The sequence below is a fragment of the Carcharodon carcharias genome, chromosome 6 (genome assembly GCF_017639515.1).
Source record: "Carcharodon carcharias isolate sCarCar2 chromosome 6, sCarCar2.pri, whole genome shotgun sequence".
NCBI classification, from domain to species: domain Eukaryota; kingdom Metazoa; phylum Chordata; class Chondrichthyes; order Lamniformes; family Lamnidae; genus Carcharodon; species Carcharodon carcharias.
In genome coordinates, this window is record NC_054472.1 from 89,945,784 (window position 1) to 89,971,032 (window position 25,249).

The 25,249-nt window shown below is 42.9% G+C and overlaps 1 protein-coding gene across 2 annotated transcripts in view; it reads right to left on the reverse strand.

Annotated features, from left to right (window-relative positions):
• trim55a (tripartite motif containing 55a) overlaps positions 1–25,249 on the reverse strand; it is a 104,132-nt gene that overhangs the window by 30,281 nt on the left and 48,602 nt on the right. For both annotated transcript variants that reach the window (XM_041190476.1, XM_041190475.1), the window contains exons 3-8: positions 20,475–20,640; positions 18,765–18,860; positions 17,757–17,990; positions 8,321–8,343; positions 8,082–8,206; positions 2,719–2,930 (exon numbers count right to left, since the gene is read on the reverse strand). In XM_041190476.1, the coding sequence (XP_041046410.1) occupies positions 2,719–2,930; positions 8,082–8,206; positions 8,321–8,343; positions 17,757–17,990; positions 18,765–18,860; positions 20,475–20,640 (856 nt within the window). The remainder of the gene's footprint in view (positions 1–2,718; positions 2,931–8,081; positions 8,207–8,320; positions 8,344–17,756; positions 17,991–18,764; positions 18,861–20,474; positions 20,641–25,249) is intronic.

The window sequence follows — 25,249 nt, forward strand, 5'->3', positions numbered from 1 at the left end:
ACATTTCTTGCCACTTGACTGGTCCCCCTGCACCACAGTGCCGGCAGTCAGTTTGCTCATTCCCCCTGCAGTCCCTGCTCTCATCCACATAAGCTGCAAGTACATTAAACCTGTTGGACAATTGCAAGGGCTGAGGCTCCTTCATAGTTACCTACTCATTCCCCAGACCTTCCCCTCTTCTAGTCAAACGCTCTTGATCCTGATCATGTACCAAATCTGACAAAAAACTAGTCTAAAGGGTGTGACTTCCTACTGGAACAAAGTTTTCAGGTAACTCTGCTCCTCCCTGATGCATCACAGTGTCCAAAGCTTGGACTCCAGATCATGGGAGATCAAGGCTTGGCTATACAAAGATCCCATCACTTGTAGACACTTCTATGTGTACATCAGTAAAAGTGACATTCCTCCATGTCATCTCGTCAAAAACTTGCCAGAACAGCTCTAATGCAACCATAACTTTAGCCAAAATCCATTCATTCTTTCCCTTTGTGGTGTTTTATGATATATTATTACCTTTTTAAACTTAGCCAAGTGCTTTGGTTGGTTATTATCCGAGTGTTAGGTGCGTCTGATGTGGATGGCTGTTGAATTTCACGAAGTGCTTTTTGGAACTAAGGTTGGCCTTGTTAGATAACAGCAAATTTCTTTAATGGCTGCTGAATCTCTCATGTTGCTCTGAGGGCAGATGGAATCTGACCTCTGACTTCCCTTTTTTCAACTCTTTTGCCTGTCTACTTTTGGAAGATTGTGAGTAAAACATCCTGTAGTACTTCTTGGATCTTCATGGTGAACTCTTCAATGCAGTAAGTGGAAGGTGGTTGTAAGAGGCAGACTGATTGAGTGCAGTATATTTTGGAAAGTATTGCTGACTTGCCTTGCCTTACCTTGTTAAAGTTATTAAACTCCTTGTTGCATTGTGTAACATACATGCAATAATGAAGTTGGTACTTACTGTCCTGGGTACCTCCTTCTGCTCTACACTGCTCTGTCCTCTTAATCCCAAATTGGGCCTCTCTCCCTAGGTTCATTTTGCCCAAAAGCATTTCCCCACCAATAAGTCTGAAAAGCTTGGAAGTCTGTGTCCTGCAACAGCCTCTGAGATATCATTTCAATCCTACTTTCTCAAAAATATACACCTTTAAGCTCCAGCATTTAAATCCTACAGCAACTTACTATTTCGCATCCCATAATGGTGAGCTCCCAAATAGAGTTGATAAACCCTATAATATGTAAATGAAACTTGGTAAATTTGGCAGAGTCAACATTGGACAGTCAGATGATCAGAAAGTCTATTCCATCATAGTGATCCCATCAGAGAGGAAAGTCCAGACTTATGGGAAGTTATTCTATTTTGCAGAGGGAAGCTATGATAGCTGAGCCCAAACTGCATCCAACGCCCATACATGTGTACTTTCCAGCTAGATCACTGCAGTTAGGAAGGCAGATTCCATCTAACTTTCCCTCCTTAGCCGAGGGACTCAAAGGACCAACTGTATCCCCCAGTCCCTGTCCCATTGATGTCAGCTAACTCAACACAGTTATGGGATTGCCCTAGGATCATTCTGGGTCGTATTTAGTGGGTTACCACTGAACTACTGACATAGTGGGATTTCTTACTGTGGTAAAATAAAAGTTGTGAAAATAGCAGCTGGAAATTAATAGTCACTTTGTAAAAGTGAGATTAAAGCTAAGTTTCACATATATATTACAAATTTAAATAATTACTAACAGACCAATCAAAGTACCAAGGCAGGTAACTAAAATACAAGCATATAACCTTAATTTATATTAAATCATATTGAGTTCCACACTCTGATCAAGTAGCATGTCCACTTCGGGCAAGGAGGCAGGGAACGGAAATCGGGACCAAGACCTTGTGCTCTATAAGTATTGTTTATCCAGCCAGACAATGTTGGCGGAGCAGCAGGCTTGGGCACTAAACTCTTTAAAAGGAATAATTTGACAGGACTTGAGTTGGAACTTTCTAGTCCCATATTTCCCACCACATGTTGCTAATTGTATGACATCATTGCTATGCACACCTGTATACCTAGTAGAACCTTAAACTGTGCATATGCTTTTCACTTGAGTGTTCATTCTAGATTTTCAGCTTTTGCCACATTGGGCTTGCTCCATGAGCAAGGCTAAAGCTGCATTTGCAACTGCAAATAGTTATTCAAATGCGGTTAGGAAACTTAAGAAACATGTTCCACTGGCTGGCTCTGCTTCAGTACAACAGCAAAAAACACTTTAATTGTGCCATTAGTAGAATTCTAGGCCATGTATGCCAAGCATATGCAAGATTTTTCCTAGAAACATTATCCCTTGTACTTAGCAACTGGTTAGGTTTTTATTGAAGTTGCAATATCACTGAGCTTTGTAAATCACTATAGGAAGGGGAAACTTACAAAATGAAAGCTAGACCAGCCAAGTGGTTTCCATCTTTATGAGATTATCATAGCTCTGAAATGCCTACCGAAATAATATAAAAATTAGGGATCTACAGACCTTTTGTCCTTGCTTATAGCCTATCCTTTTTCTTCTGAGGAATCTTGATGTAAAGGAAAGCTCATTTCACTGAAAACATTAAAACATTTATCAGCTAAAGAAAGCATCCATCTGTCCCTAGGAAAATATCCCAATAAAATAATCTACAGTTTCTGGAAAGTTTTAATGTTTGTCACGAGTTGTTAACATCAATAAATGAATAAATATTACCTGCTGAACAGTATCTGTTGGCAATGGATCAGTTCCCTCTTCTGATGCCAATGCAGCTGTGTTTGGGGGTATTGGACCTGTTGGATTTATGGATGGTGATGTAGCTCTGGCAGTATCCTCCTGTTGTTGAGGTTGTTCCACTTCAGCGTGAATGTCTTCAGTTTTTTCTGCTTCCACTTCTTCTTCTTCGAGTTCAGTTGTCTCCTCTTCAACTATGGGTTTAAAGAATACAAGTTCTCACATAGACCTGATTTATACTACTTTAGTGCTGTGCTAGCGTTGTCACCTCCTGATGCATGAATATCAATCAGCTGGCAGCAACAACTTGACAAAATTGCTGGTTCTCCCTGGCGGTGGCCGCAGCAAATCCTGTCATAGTGTTGCCGCCAGCTGCACAAAATCCAGACATCAGGAGCAGGTGGCACTAACATAACACTCAGCATAATATAAAATCAGCTTGGAGCTGAGTAAACAATCAGCAATTCTGAGATATTGGTGGATAATTTTCATTGTGTGATATGCCCACCAAAATCATGAACATGATCTTTACAAGTGATTTCTAATTTTGCTATCCACATCACAACAGAGGAATTTTGCCCAACAAGACATTGGGCCCAAAGTTCCAGGGCCTGGTAAGGGCAGTTAACCTGTGCAACTCTGAGATGCCAACAATGGGCTGCAATCTGAGCTGGAACACAGATCTACCAGGTTTCCATCCCTCGTATCTTCCCTCCCAAAATGCATTTTGGTGTAAGGTGGTGCTTCTTAGTCTTTCCCCATTAAGTCGATGGAGGATTGTGGGGTCATGTCTGAGGGGGTTCCCAGGATGCCCTGGGACTTCAGCCCAGTTCATTATCTGTTTAGGCTCAGTGAGACCTATACCTTGCCGAAAGCAAGAGAATGTGAAGCCCATTGCACAGCACTTAAATGTTTTGTAGTTCTTGCATCAGCCCAATGATACATCTTAAAGAGAATGCTAAAATTTCTGATGGGCGGCTGCTCCAGAATTTTAAACAAATATTATTTTTCAGGTGGTGATTGACATCTGTGCATTTGAAGAATTTTCTGTCCTTATTTCTATTTCCTAGATTTGCACTATTTGTTTTTTTTGTGTGCTTTACATTGGTCTATTTCTGAACTTGACTCACTCTGCTCCATGTTCCCTCCTTATAATTTACTCAACATTTTAATTTCTTTGTCAACCAGAGGAATCCAGTTGTTCTCGTAAATAAAACACAAGAACTTAATATACAGGTACAGCAAATAATTAGGAAGTCAAATGGAATGTCTACCTTTGTGGCAAGGTGAACGGAGTATAAAAGTAGGGAAATCTTGCTACAACTGTACAGGGTTTTGATGAGACCACATCTGGAGTGCTGCATATAGTTTTGGTCCCCTTATCTAAGGAGGAATCTACTTGCATTTTACGCAGCTTAGAGAAGGCTCACTAAGTTGATTCCTGCGACGCAGGTGTCGTCTTAGGAGGAAAAGTGGAGCAGGTTGACCTTATCCTCACTGGAATTTAGAAAAATGAAAGGTTATCTTATTGAAACATATAAGATTCTGAGGGGTTTTGATAAGTAGATGCTGAGAGGATGACTCCCTTTGTGTTGGAATTGAGACCTCGGGTGGCTTGATTTCAGAATAAGGGATCAATCATTTAAGATGGGAGATGGGGAGGAATTTCTTCTATCAGGGGGACGTGAATCTTTGGAATTCTTTACCTCAGAGAGCAGTGGAGCTGAGTCATTGAATATATTCAAAGGTGAGATAGACAGATTCTTCAACTATTTTGGAGCCAAGGGTTCTGGAGAACAGGCATGAAAATAGAGTTGAGGCCAAGATCAGATCAGCCATGAACTTAGGCTTGAGGGGTATATGTCCTTCTCCTGTTCCTATTTTTTATTTTCTTATCAATGCCTATTAAGTCCCCATCTGCCCCTGTATGGATCAACTAACCAAACAAGCTATGCAAGGAGGAGTTCCTTAGTGAAGTGGCAATGTGTATTTTAAATGAGAATTTTATTCTTGGAATTATTGGATCTTCAGTTTTATATTGTATTGCATATTCTAAGGCAAATTACAATTGATCGTTTCAATAAAAATCTATTAACCTAACCAGAAAATTGAGATAATAATCAACTTCTATACATGCAATATGAGAAACATAATTTTCTTCATCCATTATCCTTTCAGCCCTATGACCTGGACTGCAATTCTGCATTACCTGACAAGATCTTGATGACTATAAGAGCCTAACATGAAATGATTTTACCAATTCCATCTCTGCAATACAAAATTACCCAGCACTGACTTGTACTAAATTTTCAACCTGACCTAGAAAATCTACAAAGTCCAGGGCAATAGAAAATCAAATGGAGTTATGTTGTCTCATTTGAGTAGTGTGAAAGGAACTTTCACCTGTACTGCATGTAACTTGAAACTGTTTAATGTTACCATTGCCTGGATGCCTGGAAATAGTGTAAATATTCTCCTTCCTAACACTGACATCCTCTACAAAGTTCATTATAACCAAAAAGAAAGCTCCATGAAAAGAGCCATTCCATAGAAAGGAGAAAATGCATATAATTGTAAACTTTGCACTTCAATTACTCTGTGCAGAGTTGACCATGAAGGGAATGCAGGTTGGAGGAAAAATGTTGCAGTGTTGTAGCACTATTGCCAACCCACTTTCCCTCCAAGCTTGGCTCACCACTAGGGGAACAGGTCTGTGCATTCACCCTGCGTGTGCAGGCGTGGTGGGCGGGCCCGATGAGGGAAAAATTCTGCCTAAATTCTACTTAAAATATACAAGTCAATCAACACCTGAAAGGACAGGTAAATTTTTATTTTCACTGCCTGGCCTGTAATCTGGTGGAGCAAAATTGTAGTCAATGGGAATCATGTGGAAAATAGTCTGCTGGTTGGAGTCAAACCATGCACAAAGGAAGGTGGCTGTGGTTGTTTGATCTCAATCATTTCAGCTCCAGGACATCACTGCAGGAGTTTCTCAGGGTAGTGTCCTCGGCCCAACCATCTTCAGCTGCTTCATCAATGACCTTCCTTCCATCATAAAGTCAGAAGTGGGGATGTTCGCTGATGATTGCACAATGTTCAGCACCATTAGTGACTCCTCAGGTACTGAATCAATCCATGTCCAAATGCAGCAAGACCTGGACAATATCCAGGCTTGGGCTCACAAGTGGCAAATAACATTTGCACCACAAAAGTGCCAGGCAATGACCATTTTCAACAAGAGAGAATCTAACCATTGCCCCTTGACATACAATGACATTACATTTGCTGAATCCCTCACTATCAACACACTGGGGGTTACTATTGATCAGAAGCTGAACTGGACTAGCCATATAAATACTATGGCTACAAGAGCAAGTCAGAGACTAGGAATCCTGCTGTGAGTAACTCACCACCTGATTCCCCAAAGCCTGCCCAACATCTACAAAGCACAAGTCAGGAATGTGATGGATACTCCCCACTTGCCTGGATGAGTGAAGCTCCAACAACACCAAGAAGCTGGACACCATCCATGGCAAAGCAGCCCAGTTGATTGGCACCCCATCCACAAACATTCACTCCCTCCAACCACAGAAGCACTGTAGCAGCAGTGTGTGTCGTCTATAAGATGTACTGCAGAAACTCACCAAGGCTCCTTTGACAGCACCTTCCAAACCCACGACTACTACCATCTAGAAGGACAAGGGCAGCAGATAGATGGGAACACCACTACCTGGAAGTTCCCCTCCAAGACACTCACCATCCCAACTTGGAAATATATCGCCGTTCCTTCACTGCCGCTGGTCAAAATCCTGGATCTCCTTCCCTAACAGCACTGTGGGTGTACCTACACCACATGGACTGCAGCAGTTCAAGAAGGCTGCTCACCACCACCTTCTCAAGGCCAATTAGGGATGGGCAATAAGTGCTGGCCCAGCCAGTGAAGTCCACATCCCATGAATGAATAAAAAAAAAACACCCATTCTTTGCAGAACCCGCCTGATATCACTCCATTGTTTTCAATGGAATGAAATGGAAGGGGTTGGTGGGTGGTGGTGAATTGGAATTCTATAACAGGCAGAGGATCTGCTCTGCTGGATTACCACCCATGTGGTGAAGATGAAAACATACCCGCAGTGTTTAGTTGAAGGATTAGACACAATACAAGCTGTGATCTGATTGAGCAGCATTTTCTAATTTTACTTGAGAGCAGTTCCAATTTTAAATGAAACTGTGATGAACATTTTAATCAAAGAAAATGGTTCATCTTTAAGGATAAGAACATGCTGGAAGAATGTGTGTTTTAAAAGACACTGGGTGGAGATTTCCATGCCTGCTGGCGTCAGGTGTGTTCAGCAGCATGAGCGGAAACTATGGAGAGAAGCCCAAAAATTGGTGCAAATCTGTTCCTTAAAGGGTCAAAGCAAGAACTCTGATTGCTTTTCTTGGAAGAGACATCCATTTACAAGAAAAGGTAATTAAGCAGTTGAAAAGAAGCTGGAAACCTCTTGACCCTGGTGGACTGTGTACAAAAGGGGTCTGGAATTGTGTTTAAAAGTTGGTTTTGTTTTGCTTTAAGAAGAAGGACCAACTGCTTGTGATGGAAGACAGCAGCCTTTTTGAAGTCCAGAGCCAGTCCACAGCCAAAATAGAATATAAGCTGCTTCTAAGTTGCTCTACTTGCTGGAATTGAGTACCAGCAAGTGTTCCTTGAGTCTGCCTGAAAAGCAATGCAAGAGTCACTGACTGTTTTGCAGGTCAGCGCTGAGAGACCAAAGGCATAACCCAGATGTCATCTCAAGGACTCCATCATCTTTCCTTTTCCCTATAACCATCGACTTTTAACCTTTGGCAGAATTCCTCTTATTTTGGTGAGAGTGCGTGTGTGTGTGTGTGTGTGTGTGTGTGTGTGCTTGTGCGTGCATGCATGTTTGACTTAGTGTATCTCGAAAGCATAATTACTATTCTTTCATTTTTCATACCGTATGTAATATGCTTTGCCTTCCTATTTGACAATACTGGTTTTATGATAAACTAATATATTTGTTGCTTATTGAAAGAAACCTGGTTAAAATCTCTTTTATTATTTGTCACAGTAGCGAAGTTAAATAATTGGCCATTTTGGTGAGTGAATCAAACTTTTAAAATAATGGTGTGACCTCTGGAGTAGTGGTCTAGTCAAACTATGCACTCCCCCCATTCTGGTTGTAACAAAACGAGTATTGACTAATTAGTTTTCTGATCATTTTCTGGCACCAACATCTTAATGAGCACAAAATACACTTAGGCTGTCTATTGTTTACCATGAGAAGTAAATGATCTAACTTTGTTATGGAACATTTCCTCACATTTCTGGAAGTCAATCATCCTGAGAAGCCTTTCTTCCTTCTTAAATTCCGTTGAAAAGTGATCCATATTCTCAAAGCCGTGTTCTATTTTCTCCATGTGTGATATTTTTGATGCTTCAGAAATCCTAAGAAAAGTCATATAGTAATTGTATAACTGCATTGAAAGTAGGTTTAAACATAACAATCCAAATTTTATAAGAAAATTGTTAAATATCAGCCCTGTGCAGCTGCGTACTTACTTTTTAATAAGAGGTTTTGCATTCTGTAAAAGAAAATATATTTTTGTTAAATATTCAAAATACCCCTTCAAAACAAACATTTAACTCATCAAGAAGAATAGGCTTGCAATGATGCTGTGAAATATGAGAGGGTGACCAATTAACGTTTATCAGAAGTTCCTTCTCTGCTGTTTTACTGGTGGCACTGAACCTCTGCTAAAATAATGGAAGAGGAATTTAACTGAATCCAACCTTAAGCTTCTAGTATCCTGTGTCCCATAGCATCATTTCAAACCTGAAACTGCCTGTTTGTAAAGCATACAAACTTGACAGGTAACAGGTTCATAAGACCATAAGATGTGGGAGCAGAAGTAGGCCATTTGGCCCATCAAGTTGCTCCACCATTAGGTGAGATCATGGCTGATCTGATGATCCTCAACTCCACTTTCCTGCCTTTTCCCCATAACCCTTGATTCTTTTACTGATTAAAAATCTGTCTAACTCAGCCTTGAATATACTTAACGACCCAGCCTCAACAGCCCTCAACATCAACATCGACATAAACCTAGCCTCACACCACAATGGCTGGAGCATCGTGATGCCTCACCTTGAGCAATGACAACTTAACAGAGAAGAATATGGCAAACAAGATGGAGGAGAACAGAACTGAAGAAAAGATCATTTATATTCCTATACAATATTTTTGGAGCAAAGCATCAAATATGATTGGCCAAAAAGTCATCATCCGTTAGAAAAGTTTTCAACCTGCACCTCACTGCCCTTTGTGTTCTCAGCTACCAAAAAGGACAAAAGCAGCTGCACCATGGCAACACCAGCACCTTTAAGTTCTCTACACGCCACCCTAACTTGGATACATACTGCATTCCCTTCACCTGCCACTGAGTCAAAATCTTGGCACTCCCTACAAAGCATCATCACAGGGCCACAGTCAGCACTGGGGGCCCAACAATTTTTGTTAGGCAATGAGGGACAGGCAACAAATGTGAGTTTACCAGTATCACCCACAATCTAAGGATAAAGAGAAAAGTAAAATCAGCAGGCAAGAGGAAACATTCTTCGTGTTAAGATTATGACAGGATCGTCCCAGGTTTGCTCAAAGTGCAGTAGCAGCAGGACAAAAGTCACTTTTCCTGCTGGCCGCAGTGGTGGGTTGTCGCACCGTATCGTCCCATTCCCACCTCATTAATTATGCAGCCACAGAAAACACTCTTGCTGGCAAGTGGTTTCCGATTTGCCCACCATGCCATTACCTTGCCTCTTCCTCACACAGGGTGCTATATTTATCTGGAGCTGCTTGCACACTTCTCAGTGCTTACAGCCCAGGAGAGCTCCAGTGAATACATGGCCCAAAAACCAAGAAGAGTGCAGCCTCCAATTCAGTGATGCATTCCTGGGGCACCTTCTGGACATCGTGGAGGCCCTCTGCGATGTCCTGAACCCCTGCTCCAACTGCAGGAGGCCCTTCAGTCTCACTACTCCGGCTTGGGAGGCAGTGGCAGAGGTGATCAATGTCAACGCTGCACACAAGAGGTAGGCCATCCAGTGCAGAAAACAAGTGAATGATCTCATCTGTGCTGCCAGGGTAAGGCAAACATCTCATCACTCTAATCTCACACACTCACAAGGCCATCACACATTCACTGGCATCTCACTTACTGCCAGCTCAAGGGACATCACCACTCATTCTCTCACACACACCCTCACATCTCCATCTGGCCTCATCTCCTCTGGAGACTGCCTCCTCAGCCCTCACCATCTTGAGGCCACTTGCACAGATCAACATGTGCCTCCACATATACACAACCTGGGATACACCCCTTCCCCAGCACAGCCTTACCCTACAGCCTCTTCCCTTGCCTGAGACCACTTCTCCCCCTTCCCCAAGCAAGCCCTAGCCCTGCAGCCATTGAAAAGCCACCCCTGCCTTACAACCGATCTGGTAGGTAGAGACCTGCCCCTGAATCCCCCTTAAAAGTGATGCGGTTCTGTCTGTGAAGCCTGGCGCTGATGACAGTGAGTGCTGCCCAAAGCAAGATAGGCAAACAAACTTCAAAGTTCCAAGCAAAGTGCAGCTCGCCAGGTGCATGCCGCTTACTTCCGATTGTGAAACAAGTCAGCGTGCAATCACTCCAATGTGCCCTGATGATCCAGTGTGGGTGATGATTCTGGTGAGTGGACCTTATAATTAGACGCAAGTGTATTAAAATGAGGTTCCCGACATGCGGCGGTGGGAAACACGGCCCAACATTGACGGGCGGAGCCGATGATCGCAAACTGATTTCACAATGGCGTGAAACCGATTTTTGGCCTTCTTGCCATATTGTCCCCCCTCAGCCCATCATGATGCTTGATGCTAATGGGGCCAGAAAATTCCAGCCTATGTATTTCTTTGTTGTACATTACCATAGGGTATGGACTGAGCCTTTGGTTTATTGGTGGGATTCCCACCCCTGAAAGGTTTCAGCCCATTTCAGGCATCCCCAGAATATGGAGACTAGAGTACGGTCTAACCACTGGGATGAGGTCCTGCAGGAATACTTTAGACTGTGGCCAATGTGGCACCCCATGATGGGAAGGTACTTGCATGGGCATCCCCACCAGAAGACTCAGAACTAGCGCCATCATAATGTCACTCAGCCCTATTGACTGATTTGATGCTCTATTTGCGAATTTGAAACAACCAGGTCCATGCAAACATTTGCTTGTCATTCATTAAAGAAAATCCATTCAACCGCAAGAGAGGCCCAGCACTAATGTTATTTAAAGGGCCTGGGACCCAATTTATAGGTAAAGTAAATAAGAATAACTTCTGCTATTGCAAAGTCTCTGGAAGTACTATGGAGTGTGTTTGGAGGTGTTGTGGTGAGTTCCTGGATTTGACAGGGAGTGTTACTACATCCTCGCTGTGGGGGTGGGGGGCATGCAGAGGATTTGACAGGGAATGTTCCTGTATCCTTGTGGGGGTGGAAGAGGATTTGGCAGGGAGTGTTCCTGCATCATCGCTGGGAGGGGGCAGAGGATTTGGTGACCTGAACACACAAAGACTGCAACAGGTTATGGGGACAGCAGTGGCAAGGCCTCTGGATCTTTAACACAACAGTGAGATGGAGCAGAGATTGTAGAAATATGGTACACTCTATCCTTGCCAGCCCTGATTGGGCCAGCAGCTTGAAGAGACCACCCGGCAAACTCAGAGGTAGCCTATTGTGAGATCTCCTCCCGGAAGATTGCTGAGGTGGTCTTTATGCTGGCAAGTATGGGCACAGGAGACCCATTTGGTGCCACAAGAAAATCCAGCACTCTCTCTCTACCATTCTTTACTTGCTTTCCATTTCCTGCTTCACTGTTATTTCTCCCTCCTTCCTCTGCTGGCATTCCTTTCTTTTGCTTTTCATTTTCACATTTTTCTTCTCTTAATTTAATCACTATATTAACTCTAGCTACACATTCCTTTAGTCTTATGCAGCTCAACCTGTGTTCAGCAGCAGGAAGGACCCATCTGCTAGTATTATCTAAATGGATCATCAAATATTTTAGTTGGTGATTGATTTCTACTGGCTGTTGCTGAGTTAGTAGAATTGCGGTGAGGTTTTTACTGCGACTTAAAGTTGCTGAAGTCTACGGGGGGATGGTATGGCACTTGGTGAAGGCTTTGGCTCTCATTTCAAGGATTCAGCGCATTCCCCTTGTTTCCAGCCATGGGTGCTATTGTTTCCATCCACTTTGGCCTGCAGCATGACAGGGAGGATGACCAAAGGTAACATAGAGGAGGATAAGTTGCTGGAAGAGGGAGGAGGAGGAGGGGGGAGAAGGGCTGTTAGCAGGTGGCCATATCTACCCAGGCTCTTCAAGAGGTATTTTTCCTATCACATGCTGAGTAAGAAACAGTGTAGCCATCTCCATTTCACTAAGGAGATTGTCACTGAAATCTGCTGCCTGTTGTAGGCTGAGCTGCCGCCTCAGAGCAGGATGAGGGCAATATTGTTAGTGGCTGTAAAAGCGATCATGACCTTTAGCTTCTTACATCAGGCTCTTCCCAGGTTGGAGCAGGAGAAATCTCCAACAGCTTGCAGTTTGTCGTCCACTGCTGTATGAGGAAGGTCACTGACTCTTTGTATGCAAAGAGATGGGAACATTTTGCATTCTCTCTTTCTAGCGAGAAGCAGGAGACATGAGCACATGGCTTTGTGAGGACCGCAACCTTTCCCATGATGTGAAGTGCCATTGACTGCATACACTTTGCTTTACAGGCATGGAAATTTAGAGATGTATCACAGCCACAAAGGGTTCAACTCCCATGATGTGCAGCTGGTGTGTGACCATGCTCAGTGTATCATGCAGGTCAATGCCTTGTACCCTGGCAGCAGTCATGGTGCCTTTATTCTGTGGTGGTCCACTGCACCATCAGCGTTTGAGATTTAAAAGATTTAAAAGATTATCAGCATTTGAGCCATGTCAAGAAACCAGAGGGTGGCTACTGAGCATCAAAGACCAACCACTAACCCACCTGGCTCATGACTGTGGCGTGCAATCCTTGTACAAGTGGGCAATATGTATATAATGAGGGCAGAACATTGGGGTGCTTAAGGAAACCTTCTGCTGTCTCAACCACTGTGGAGGAGAATTGCAGTACTCTACAGAGTATGTATCATGGTCTGCTACATCCTTCACAACCTTGGCATTGTGAGGGCACCAGGTACATTTCAAGCAGCTGAGGAAGAGAAGGAGGAAAAAGGAGGAGGAGGAGAGAGAGAGGAGGCAACCAACAAGGCTCCTTTCCAGTCATGAGTCCATGATCGCTTCATCCGACTATAGTGAACGCAATCCTAATTCCCAATTCACCAACAGTGTCATGCCTTATCGTTCCCAGTTATTGACCATCACAGTGTCCTCTTGACCACAATGCTGAAATGAAATCCAGCTCAGAACAAACATTCCAAACCAACTTGAACAATCAAATCATCTAATATTCCATACAAAAGTTAGCTAAATTACCCTTGTGAATTCTGTTAGTCCCTGTTTTCCATGTGCCTTTGCCTATCCCTGTGCTCCTACACAGTGATACCTCATTTAGAGCAGGATGGCTGGTGGAAAACTGCTGACGTTTAATGGGGGAGTCCAAGGTGGCCTTGCAGGATGATCCCACATAGCTCTGGGCCTTGAGGGCCTAGCTTTAGGCTGCTCCAGCTCGGTAAGAGCAACAGCAGCCTGAGCTGTAGGTCTGACCAGCAACAGCAAGGGCACTGGAGGGCCTGCATCTTATGGGGCAGTGGTGGCCCTGTCGACAAACCAGAAAGTTGAGGGCAACCCTGCCTCAGCCAGTTATGGGAGCCCTGACCTGATTTTATGTGCAGCTGAAAATTAACTGCCTGGCATCAGGCCTCCCATCCATTTAAGGTATGATGTCCCACCCCCAAAGAGCTGCCAGCTTATTGGAGGGCTGACAGCTTTTCAGACCCAGCAGCACCAGCAGGAGCAATGGCCATTGCTGGTACCGCAACAATGCAAGAGCTGTGTGAACTTCCACTGTGGCACTCAGACTTTGGGTGGCTTCTTGTGTTGCAGTACAAACTGATACATTGGCCATCAGTCACTCATCTTGGTTGGGTCCACAAGTATGGTAATGATGTTGGTTACCAATTCCATACTGGAAAGGATGGACACCGCCATGTGCTATGTTAGTGCTGGATTCCTCCGTGGTCCTTGACAATGCCTGCAGGCCTTCTGTCAGGCCTGTCAATGCACCAAACATTTCTATGTGCATACCCATCAGGCCTTTTCTGTTCACCAGTCCACTGAAGTCCTCATCTGAGTCCTCTGCAGAAGAATTTGTCTGCAACCTCACCCTCCATGGAGTTGGCACCTGCACTACCCTTTCCCCCTGTTCGTGGCTGCAGGCCTCTCATCCAATGTCTTACTACGTGCAGATCTAAGCTAAGCTCTAAAGTATCTGCAGTGTTAGTATCCAAGCTGGTGGCTGCAAGTGTAAGAGTAAATGAGGGTGCTTCTTCATCATCAATATCTTCCTCTTCTTCATTTTACTCCTGTACCACTGCCTGATCAGGTCACAGTCATCGGGTATCTGCAATAAGGGGAGAGGGAGAAACGTGCTTCGACCAGTTGCAGTCTGTGAAGCAAAAGAGATTTTGGAGCGAGGGGTCAGTGAGATGTGAGGAGCAGGATTAGGTGTGAGGATATCATCACCTTCGATGGTTTTGGCCGTGCCACTGACAAAAACCTCAGCAATGACTGTTCCAGTGATGGTGAGCACTGTCTCCAACATTATGGTGAAGACATGCAGCTGTGGTTGTGTGGGTTATGTGCCACTTTGTCCTGCAAGAGAGAGGGAAGGTCAGTGAGTGTGGTGCACTGTGTTTGGCTGAGGTGCATGTCATGATTGTACTGTGCACAAGCTATGAGAGGTGGCTGTGTGGTTTGTAGTAATAAGTGTATGAGGGTGAGGGGAGAGGGGAGCTATGAATGTGAGGTATGGGTCATGATTGATAGAAATGTTAGTAGGCGAGTGATGGGTGTGTGGTGCATTGTGCAGTGTGTGAGGGTGGTGGTGCAATTGGTGGGATATAGCATTGGAAGATACATTCTCTGACCTTTACCATTTGTGTGCGGTCACTGAATCTTTTGCAGCACCTCAACCAGGTTCTTGGGGCTACAGTGCTGGTATTGACCAGCACGGCTGCTTAGCTCAGTATCTGTATGGAGGACCACCTGCATTCCTGTGGATAGAGGACCTCTCGCCTCGTATCCTGCACTGACGTCTCCACTGTTGCTTTGGAGAACCTTGGAGCCCACTCTCTTCAATGTTGTGCCGTTCTTATCAGTTTCTCATGGGAAAATCACTACTAGAATGGTTTTCAGCATTTGCTCCAGTCAACATGCACTTCTCCTTTAAAAAGTGCAGGTTGACTTCAAGTGGTACAGGCTAGCTTTAACTTGGGCTAGCCTCTCACAATTTTGCACCCCCTGTTCAGGAATGCAGTCACTTAACATCATGGGCTGCATCTTCCAGTCGGTGAGCGGAGGGGCGGGGCCCATTCGCCGACATATACAATGACACGGGGTGATGTCAGGCGGGTGTCCCGATGTTGTCCCGCGTCATTTACATTTTCAGGTCGGCAGGCGCACAGCCGACTCAGCTGCGCAACCGCTGAACTGTCAACGGCCACTTAAGGCCTTTAAAAAATAATTGAGCTAATTAAAGGACCTGCCCGTCCAACCTTAAGGATGGCGGGCAGGAGATGCGGTGAGGTGGCCTTTAGAAAAAACATGAAACCTCATCCACAGGTGGGGTGAGGTGTCATGAGGGCTTTAAATGTTTATGAAATGTTGAAATAAAAGAAATTGACATGTCCCCAACTCATGTGACAGTGACACATGAAGGGACATGTCAGGAATTTTTTTCCACACTTCCACAACTTTTTAAAACTTCCATTGATCTCCCTAAGTTGGCACTTTGCTTCAGGGAGATCTGTGTGCCCTTTGCACACTTGCATGAAAGAGTGCACTCCCGGCTCAGGGAATCACCCCCCCTTCCAACCTTAATTGGCCCGCCCACGTAAAATGGCGGTGCGCCCCCAATCAGGGACAGGAACACACCCGCCTGCGCCCGCACTCGCTCCCGCACAACCCCCCAACGGGGAGAAATTGCTGCCCCATGTTTCAAATTGAGTAATGAATAAAAATGGAAATAATTTAATAATTAATAATATAATTAATAATATATTTTAATAAATAATATTTATTTCCATTTTTATTCATTGTTTTATCCCCAGCTTTAGCTTATTTTCAATCTTTTTTCTCACCACTGTCCCCTCTCCCCATTCCACTCCCACTAGGGCCATCTGTCACTTTCTCATGTTGTTCTTTCCAGAGTGCTTACCCTGGTCCGGCTATTATCACATTCTGCTTGCTACTCTTAATGTCACCAGTAGCAGCTCCTTTAGCCAGTATCACCACCATTAACACCCCTTTGACCTTTTGTGTATGACATCTTTTGCAATCTCTCCTTTGCCTCCACCTATCGCTGGCCTTCTGTCAAGCTTCATCTGTTCCACCCAACTTAAACAGTATATATTTCACCACATTTCTACTTCTCTTTAGCTCCAAAGAAGAGTCACATGGACTCAAAACATTAACTCTGCCTCTCTCTCCACAGATGCTGTCAGACCTGTTGAGTCTTTTCCAGCATTTTTTGTTTTTGTTTCAGATTTCCAGCATCCACAGTATTTTGCCTTGATCTTTGTCAAAGGGCAGTCATGTTTAACTAACTTAATTGAGTTTTTTGATAAGGTAACAGAGAGGATTGATGAATGTAATGAGGCTGATTTGGTTTATATGAACTTCCAGTAGGTGTTTGATGAAGTGCCACATAATAGACTTGGCATGAAATTTGAAGTCCCTCGAATAAAAGGGCCAGTTGCAGCATGGATGCAATGTTGACTGAGTGACAGAAAAACAGAATCGCGGTGTTGTTTTTTTGGACTGAAGGAAGGTATACAATGGGTCCGGGGATCAGTACTTAGGACCACTGTTTTCCTTGATATATATTAATGACCTAGACTTGGATGCACTGGGCACAATTTCAAAATTCACAAATGATCCGTGAGGAGGATAGTGATAGACTTCAAGAGGACATAGGCTGATAGCTGAGGGGATATTTGATGGAGATGTTCAAAATCATGAGGGGTCTAGACAGAGTAGATAGAGAGAAACTGTTTCCATTGAGGTTGAGAACAAGAGGATGGCCATTTAAGGTGGTAGGCAAAAGAAACAACAACAACATGAGGAAAAACATTTTTATGCAGCAAGTGGTTAGGATCTGGAATGCAGTGCCTGAGAATGTGGTGGAGACAGATTGAACTGCGCTTTCAAAATAAATTAGATAAGGACCTGAAGAGAAAACATTTGCAGGGCTATGGGGAAAGAACAGGAGTGTGGGACTAGCTGAGTTCCTCTTGCAGGAGGCCGACATGGGCACAACAGGCTGAGTGGTCTCTTTCTATGCTGTAACCATTTTATGATTATGTGATTGTAACTCCACAGAAATGTTAAAGTCAACATTTATATTAAGCTACTTCTCAAATTCTATGTGCTCCAATGCTTGTCTGCTACACATGAACAATGTGTGCTCTTGCCTACCTTTTTAGATCAGAAGGTATTTTATTACATTTCTTACATTATTATGGATTTCCAAGGTTGCCTTCAGGACTAATAGACAAACATTTAAAATGGCAATACTACTTTTTGTAAGAACCCCAAATCTGACAAAATATTATACCAGAATATTTTAATTATTATCGCTAATAATAAATGGAGGGATGGTACTAAGCACTTCGTGCCAAAAAAATGTACAGTATCACTCTTGAGATATGCCTACATATATGCACTGTTGCCTAAGTCACATTGATTAAGCCAGTACCTGTAAGAAGATTGCTATTTCAGGCTCCTCCATACACTGCAATCCAGACTCAATGGTCTTGGATACCCCCTCAAGATGTTCTCCATATTTCCTCATCAATGAGCGAAGGTGTTGTGTCTTTTCTTCCTGTTCCACTGTGATATGTTGCAGCATATCCTTTTTCTTTTCCTCCAACATCCCATACAGGTTATCAAACTTTTCACACATCAGTTCCTTTTGTCTGCGACTGTTATCCTGGAACATTGAGGCACTAGTTACTTTTCACAAGCCTCACTTCTTCAAATTCTAACTATTTGCATCCACAAACAAAAAAACAATGTACAAAAGACTCCTGGCTTTTAATACCTTGGAATTACGTTGTGTGAATATTCACCCTTTGTCTGCAATTTTAACAGAAGTGTTAACATTTTTATTGCAAACATGCTAATAACTTTATTAAGTGGGCAAATACTTTATTTTATACAAAGGCTTAAGGGCTTGCTTGCTAATATTTGCAGGGGATGGCTTCAGAGACCAAATCTTCTTTCTTTCTATTGAATCAATGTATTACATCTATCAGTGTGAAAATATTCAGGGGTAAAAAGTTATTTTTTATGACATATGCAGAAAATATGGGGATGTAGTACATTGGAGTACCAGCACACATGCCATAGTGTGGTGGACGCAGGTTTGATTGGCCACACGCTGAGCTCTTGATCTCATGTTGTCAGGAGATATTGAGCAGAAATAGGGTTGTTCTTCCCTCATAAAGATGAGAAGAGGATCGACGAGCTACTCATACTGAGATAACTTCTGCATTTTCCAATATTTCAGAGCAGCATTGTAGGAGGCCTGAGAATAAGTCTCTGAGGGACAGCTGAACGGTGCCCCAAAAACAGGACAAAATAAGAGTTTAACTTCTGAATACATTTGGTGAAAATTTGAAAAATGTATTTTTGTAATACTTCTGGCATATTTGCATTTTAGTTGTTTGTATTTATGATACAACTTCACAAAAATCAGAATTACCTCAATATTTTTGCATGTCTCTTCCATCTGAGTGATTGCTGTCTGAACCCGGTCATTGCTTGCTACTAGCATCGCAATTCCATCACTGAACTCAGACTGAACAAAAAAGAAATCAGAAAATGCTAAATTAGTTAATCAAGAATTAGAAGACCTTTGGTATGGGTTTCATCTTTCCCAACCTTATTTTCATTCAAGTGTCAGCTATCTGGGATTTCTGGTGCCCTAGAACAGTGATCTCATCAAGCTGGCTAAGTAGCCAATCACATTGAAGAATTCTCAGAGTCAGCAAACCAGAAGGTAAAAAGCACTGATTGTCTTTCACTTTTTAATCATTTTAAAGAAAGCCAAATCAAAGTTCGGGCATACTGATAGGATTAAGGTAGAAGATGAAATGTCATAGATAAACTTTAAAAAGAAATAAAATATTTTTAAATATTTTAAAAAATCTATAGAATTGTTTAATCATAATGGAGAAATTTGACATTCCACAGATATAAAATTAGGTTTTCAGGACCAGAGAAGCTTTTCATGAGTATTTGTAATTTAGTACATTGTTACAAACCCATTTACACTTAATTCAACAAGAAGTAACTTTTTCAAAGATTTTTACAGGGAGGCTAATGGCATGAAAAGTGGAATATCAAGCCAAATCGAGTGATTTCTAAGACAATGCACCCTGTAGAGAAGAAGGAAATCACTGCAAACAACTTCTGGATCTGTGTTTAACTGCAGAAGTGGACACCAGAAGTTTCACAGTTGTAACAGCAGTGAGCACTGATAGTTTTGCCATCATTACAATTGCAAAAAAATATTTTTGGTGCATCAGGAACAGCAGCAGTAATTAATGATTTATAGAAGTAATAAAATGCACTAATTGCATTTTAATCAATGTGAGGAACAGTGAGCCATTTATGCCCATGTCCATCTCAGATTATACAATTTTTCCGAGGATTGTTTATGTCAATGTCACCAATATCTTGAAACTTTGCAGCTATCACAATGGTACAATACAATGGGTCTAGCCACCTAATTACTTGTAGGTAAAAGGCTTCCTTGCTGTGATTGAACTTAACTTGGTTCAACTCTAAACAATGACTCTGTGTTGACCAGTGCAAAAACAAAATCATAAACCTTTTGCGAGACTGTTGTTAGTCTCTCTGAGCAAACAGTCACTTGGCTGAGGCAGTAGCAAAATAAATTCAGGGTTGATTCATAATGGTGACCCAAACACAGACTTTGTACATATGCTTGCTGTCTCTAGCATCAGGTATATTATAATGGGTTAGTAACTCATCAATGGGTAGGCAGTGCTGTGGCAATTGACAGTGATAATCCCACAATTATGTGCAGGCCTGAAACAGCAGTGTGGTTTGTCAAAGGAGGGACTGGTTAATACCTGATATTCCATTTAGAAGCTGTAGCTCCAAACAGAAGCCATTCAAACATTTGCGCTTGTGTTGCTTACTTCCCTTTAAAAATAAACAGCAACCAGCAAATAAAAATGTGACACCATTGTTGTCTTAAGAAGGACAAGCATTAAAGTGAAAACTGGGTAAAGAAATGGGTAACCCTTGGATGCTCCACTGAGTGACAAAAATTACACTGAAATAATCCTGGGAACTGGTTATTTTTCTATCTTTTGATTCAGAATCACTAGAAAGAGGAACCTTTCTTTAAAAAAATCTGCGGAGAAGAGAAAATAAGACATACCTTTTGCCTTTTATAAATATTATTGAGTGGAGCCACCTCACAGTCTTTATGAGCACCAAACACTTTACACATGGAGCATGTTGGCACTTCACATGTCAGACAATAAATGTTGATCCGTTCATCATCATGTTCTTCACACATGGGTTGCTCACTCTTCTTTTCAGGTCTGCAAACAAAACTGAATGAATTCGTACTCTTTGATTCATCACAATACAGAGAACCCACAACACTGACTGATCATTTTATTGATCTGTCCTTTTCCAGTTACTAGGTGGGTGCCCCAACATGACACAACCGTCATTTCATCCCATTTCCTCCTAGAAATTGGCTGGACTTTCTTTGGCACATTTCCTGATGGAACAATTTAGGAAATTGTCCCACTTTTCCAATATGCGGAAGCTTAGAGAAAACCTGGACAGAAAATACAGGAGAAAATGATGGATAAATGACTTCAAATCCTTTTGACCGGATCAAAAGTAGCAATGGTTCAGTCCAGGATGAAATATATGGATTATATCTGGGAACACTACATAACACAAGAAGAATGCATGAGAGAGAAATTAAAAAATAGAATGGGGACCTTACATTAATGGATGATTTTCAAAATCCACGCTTCCTGCCAGAAATCCCTGGTTATATGTTAAAATCAATGGATTGAATAATCACAGACAATTCACCTATGATTTTCCAATGTACTTTCAGTGGTAAGGCTTTCCCCCCTTGGACGGTACATTCAGAAAATCAGCCTGATACTGTATATTCCCCCTTAACAATACACCAGGTAAGTATGAACATATAGTTAAGTACATACATCAATGTTAAGTATGTATAAAGGCACAAATTGCCCATATTAATTCCTATTCCATATAAAATGTTTGGCAAGGATATTTTTCTAACGTAAAAGCAAAATACTTCAGATGCTGGACATCTGAAATAAAAACAGAAAATGCTGGAAATACTCAGCAGGTCAGATAGCATGACCCATATTAAGAACTCGACTGATTACCTTAAATTGGTTGTTTGTGTATTTATTAGAATACCCAGTGCTAACTAGCCCGTGTTTGCAAAACCCAAAACACAATGCCTTATGTTAGGTATGATTCTGTGATTGGGCAGTACTTGTTGAACAATCCTGAATTATTCATGAAGTCAGAGGGCATGGCTGAGTACTAAATGAATATTTTGCATCTGTTTATACCAAGGAAGAAGGTGCTGCCAAAATCATAGTGAAAGGGTAAGAAGTTGAGACACTGGGCAGGCTAAAAATGGATAGAGAGACGTATTAGAAAGACTGGCTGTATTAGAGCTGATAAGGTACCCAAGACAGGATCAGATGCATCTAAGGATTATGAGGGAAGTAAGGGTGGGAATTGCATAGAAAATTGCCATTTTTCTAATCCTTCATGGATCCAGGAGTGGTGCCAGAGGACTGGAGAATTGCACATGTTACACATGAAATTTAATGCAGAGAAGCGTGAGGTGATACATTTTGGTAGGAAGAACAAGGAGATGTAATATAAAATCAGTGTGGCAGCCTTCTGTCTCACAAGATGATGGTTTGCGCTGTGCTGGTCAACTCTGTTAACCATTGCCTCGTGTGGCTCAGAGGCCCCACTCTGGCATGGCAGTATCTGCCACATTTTCTGCAGAGTAAGACAGAGGGCTGAGAAAGTATAGGATTTGCTGGCCTCTGTCTTCTCTGGGCTCTCACCTCGACCAGCTGGGCTTTTTATTCCTGTTCACCTCTTCCAATATCTTTCCAAATGATCAGCCTTCAGAGGTTACAGTCATCAGTGACTATCTCTCAGTTGTCAGTGTCAATGTTCCCCGTTTTCATATCTCACTTGCACATGTCCTTGCAGCAAAGGTATGGACATCCAACAGTTTGTGATCCAGTGGCCAGTTCACTGTACAGAAGAACTGTGGGTACAAGTCCATCACCCATCTGATGAACGTGGCTGAGCCAGCGCAAATGTCATTGGCTTAATAATGAGCATCTGCTGGTGAATTAGCACCCTTCAGGACCTCTGAGTTGGTGACTTTGTCCTACGAAGAAATGCCAAGGATACACCTGAAACACTGAAGGTGGAAACTGTTCAGCATTTTCTCTTGCCTAGGTCCAGGTCTCACCATGGTTGACAAGTGCACTGAGGATTCAGGCTCGGTAGACTCGTGTTTGGTTTTCTCAGTCAGATCTCTTGTCCCATACTCTCTTACTCAGCTTGGACATAACATCTGCAGCTTTTGTGATTTATGTGTTTGTTTCAGCATCAAAACTATCATCAACCTTCAGTGTCACATTGGCAATGCTGGTAGATGATGGTATGGCAACATTCTGGTACATGACATTTGGCTTCCTGATGCTGATGGTCAAACTAAACTCTCTGCTGGCATGACACAGCCTGTCCATTTGCCGCTGAAGGCATTTCTTGGTGTGGAACATTAGGGCAGCATCATCAGCCTATAGCAACTCTCTGATGAGGACTTGGTGCACCTTTGTCTTGGATCTCAGGTGAGCAAGACTTTCCGTCAGTTCTGGTATGTAAGTAGACACCCTCTGTAGATGATCTGAAGGCATATGACAGCAGCAAAGAGAAGAATATGCCAAAGAATGCCAATGCTAGAACACAACCCTGTTTGATCCCACTATGGATCTCAAGTGTTGCGATGTTGCCCCGTCATAGCCAAGAGTGTCTGTTCAATCAAGTTGAGGAACAATTAATTTTTATCTGGGTAGGCACTGTGGCTGATGTTGATACAAGGACAATATTCCTGCTTTGAAAGAAAAAAACTTCAAGTGTGCATCCTAACCTGAATGCACACCAGGTGGGTGATCTATGTCATAGTCAGTGCTGTGGTAACCACATGTGTTGAGAATGCCATTCAAAGAGACATGTCTAGTGATGATCAACTTCAGCTGCTGTCAATGCTCTGATCTTGGATGTCTTCAGAACACCCTTTGACATGGTTTGTTCTGAAAGAAGGTGCTATTACACAAAGGTTTTGGTAGCAGTAAAACTCATGGAGTCTCTGTTGGTTCTCATTTATCTTACCAAGGCTGATTAAATCTGGTGAAGGAAGGCTCAAGGATGGTCTTCCCGCCCAGAAGCTAATTCAGATCCTCACCCAATCAGTGGCAGGCACAGGCCAGGCCATGTGGGCAACCTGCCAGGTAAAGGCCCACTGAGGCAAGGGTCACTCACAGGTGAAGAACCCAGCCTGCCTTAAATACTAACCCTGTTCCTTTTTCGTCTGGGACCTCCCCAACTGGCCCTGGCAAGACTGCCTTACCTAACGTCACTCTAGGCAACAATCCTCCAGCCTGAGCCTACTGCAGTACTGGCAGTGACCACTGCTCCCGGTAGCACAGCCAGTACTAGAGAACTGCTGGCTTCTGAATGGCCAATAACTCTCGGGAGTGTAATACCCTGGACACAATGAGGACCCCGACGCAGACCTGCTAAATGCCTGATTGGCACTAAATCAGGTCAGCAGGAACAGAATGGACATGGCAGGATTACTTCTGGCTCTCTAGCCAGTGACGGGTCCGCTGCTGCAAACGTTAAATTCTTCCCAATGTTACGTGGGGGCATCATACCAATGAAAAGACAATGCTTTGCTTTTGGGTCACTAGTCTATTTAAATTTAAACTCGAACTCTCCCTCCCCCAATCTCTCACCAGTGCTGTACATCAGCAACATTTGCATACCCTTTGCATCAGCATTGTTTGGCTGAATTTGGAGGAATGTTTCTGACCAGGCTAAGGGATGGTGACCAATGTTTCCACTGAGCTGCACATGTACATACACAGCCATGCAGCAACCTAGAAGCTATCATATAGGCCTTTGTTGTGTTTTTCTTCTCCTTGTGCTTACTCAAGGCACCAACCACGCATAAGGACTTGGTTAACGCAATAATACATAGGTTGATTTATTAAGGATTTGAGAAGTGAGTAGCAGTATTACACAACTGGAGAACTTTACACATGTCTTAGCTGGTGCCTTCCTCAGAACAAACTGAGACAAAGTTTGAATCACATGATACATTGTATCATTTCCCCTCTAATGATGTAACAGAAAACATAACCACACACACTTTAAGGTGTACCATAACATCTCCCCTTTTCAAATAAATAAATCCCTCTTACCAATAGCCATAACTATGTATAATACATGGAAATGCTCAATTACACATGACAGAGTTATGAATTAAGAAACTCTTAGGGCAGAATTTTGCCATTGGTGAGCAGGGGGCGGGGTCTACTCGCCGACGCATAAAATGACCCGGGATGATGTCGGGTGGAACCCCCAATGTCATCCCGCCCCATTTAAATTTTCAGGAAGGCGGGGGTACAGCGAAATCAGCTGCGGGCCCACTGACTTGTCAATGGCCAGGAGCCCCAGCGGGCAATAGAAAAAACATGAAACCTCATCCACCAGCAGGATGAGGTTTCATGTAGGGTTCTAAAAAGTTTAATAAAGTTTTACTGTAATTTATGAACATGTCACATCTCGTGTGACATTGTCACATGAGGGGGACATGTTGGGGATTTTTTTTTCTATTTTTAATCTTTTTGAAAGTGTCAGTGATCTCCCTGAGGCAGCACTTAGCCTCAGGGAGATGTGCGGTTTTTCATGCACACTCTTGCTTTTGGGGAATCCCTCCCGCTCGCACAGGAAGTGCATAGTGTTTCCCACCGGATGTCACGCTAGGCGGGCCTTAATTGGCCTGCCCATGTAAAATGGCGGCGGGGCCCACTTCTCTGATGGGGATCA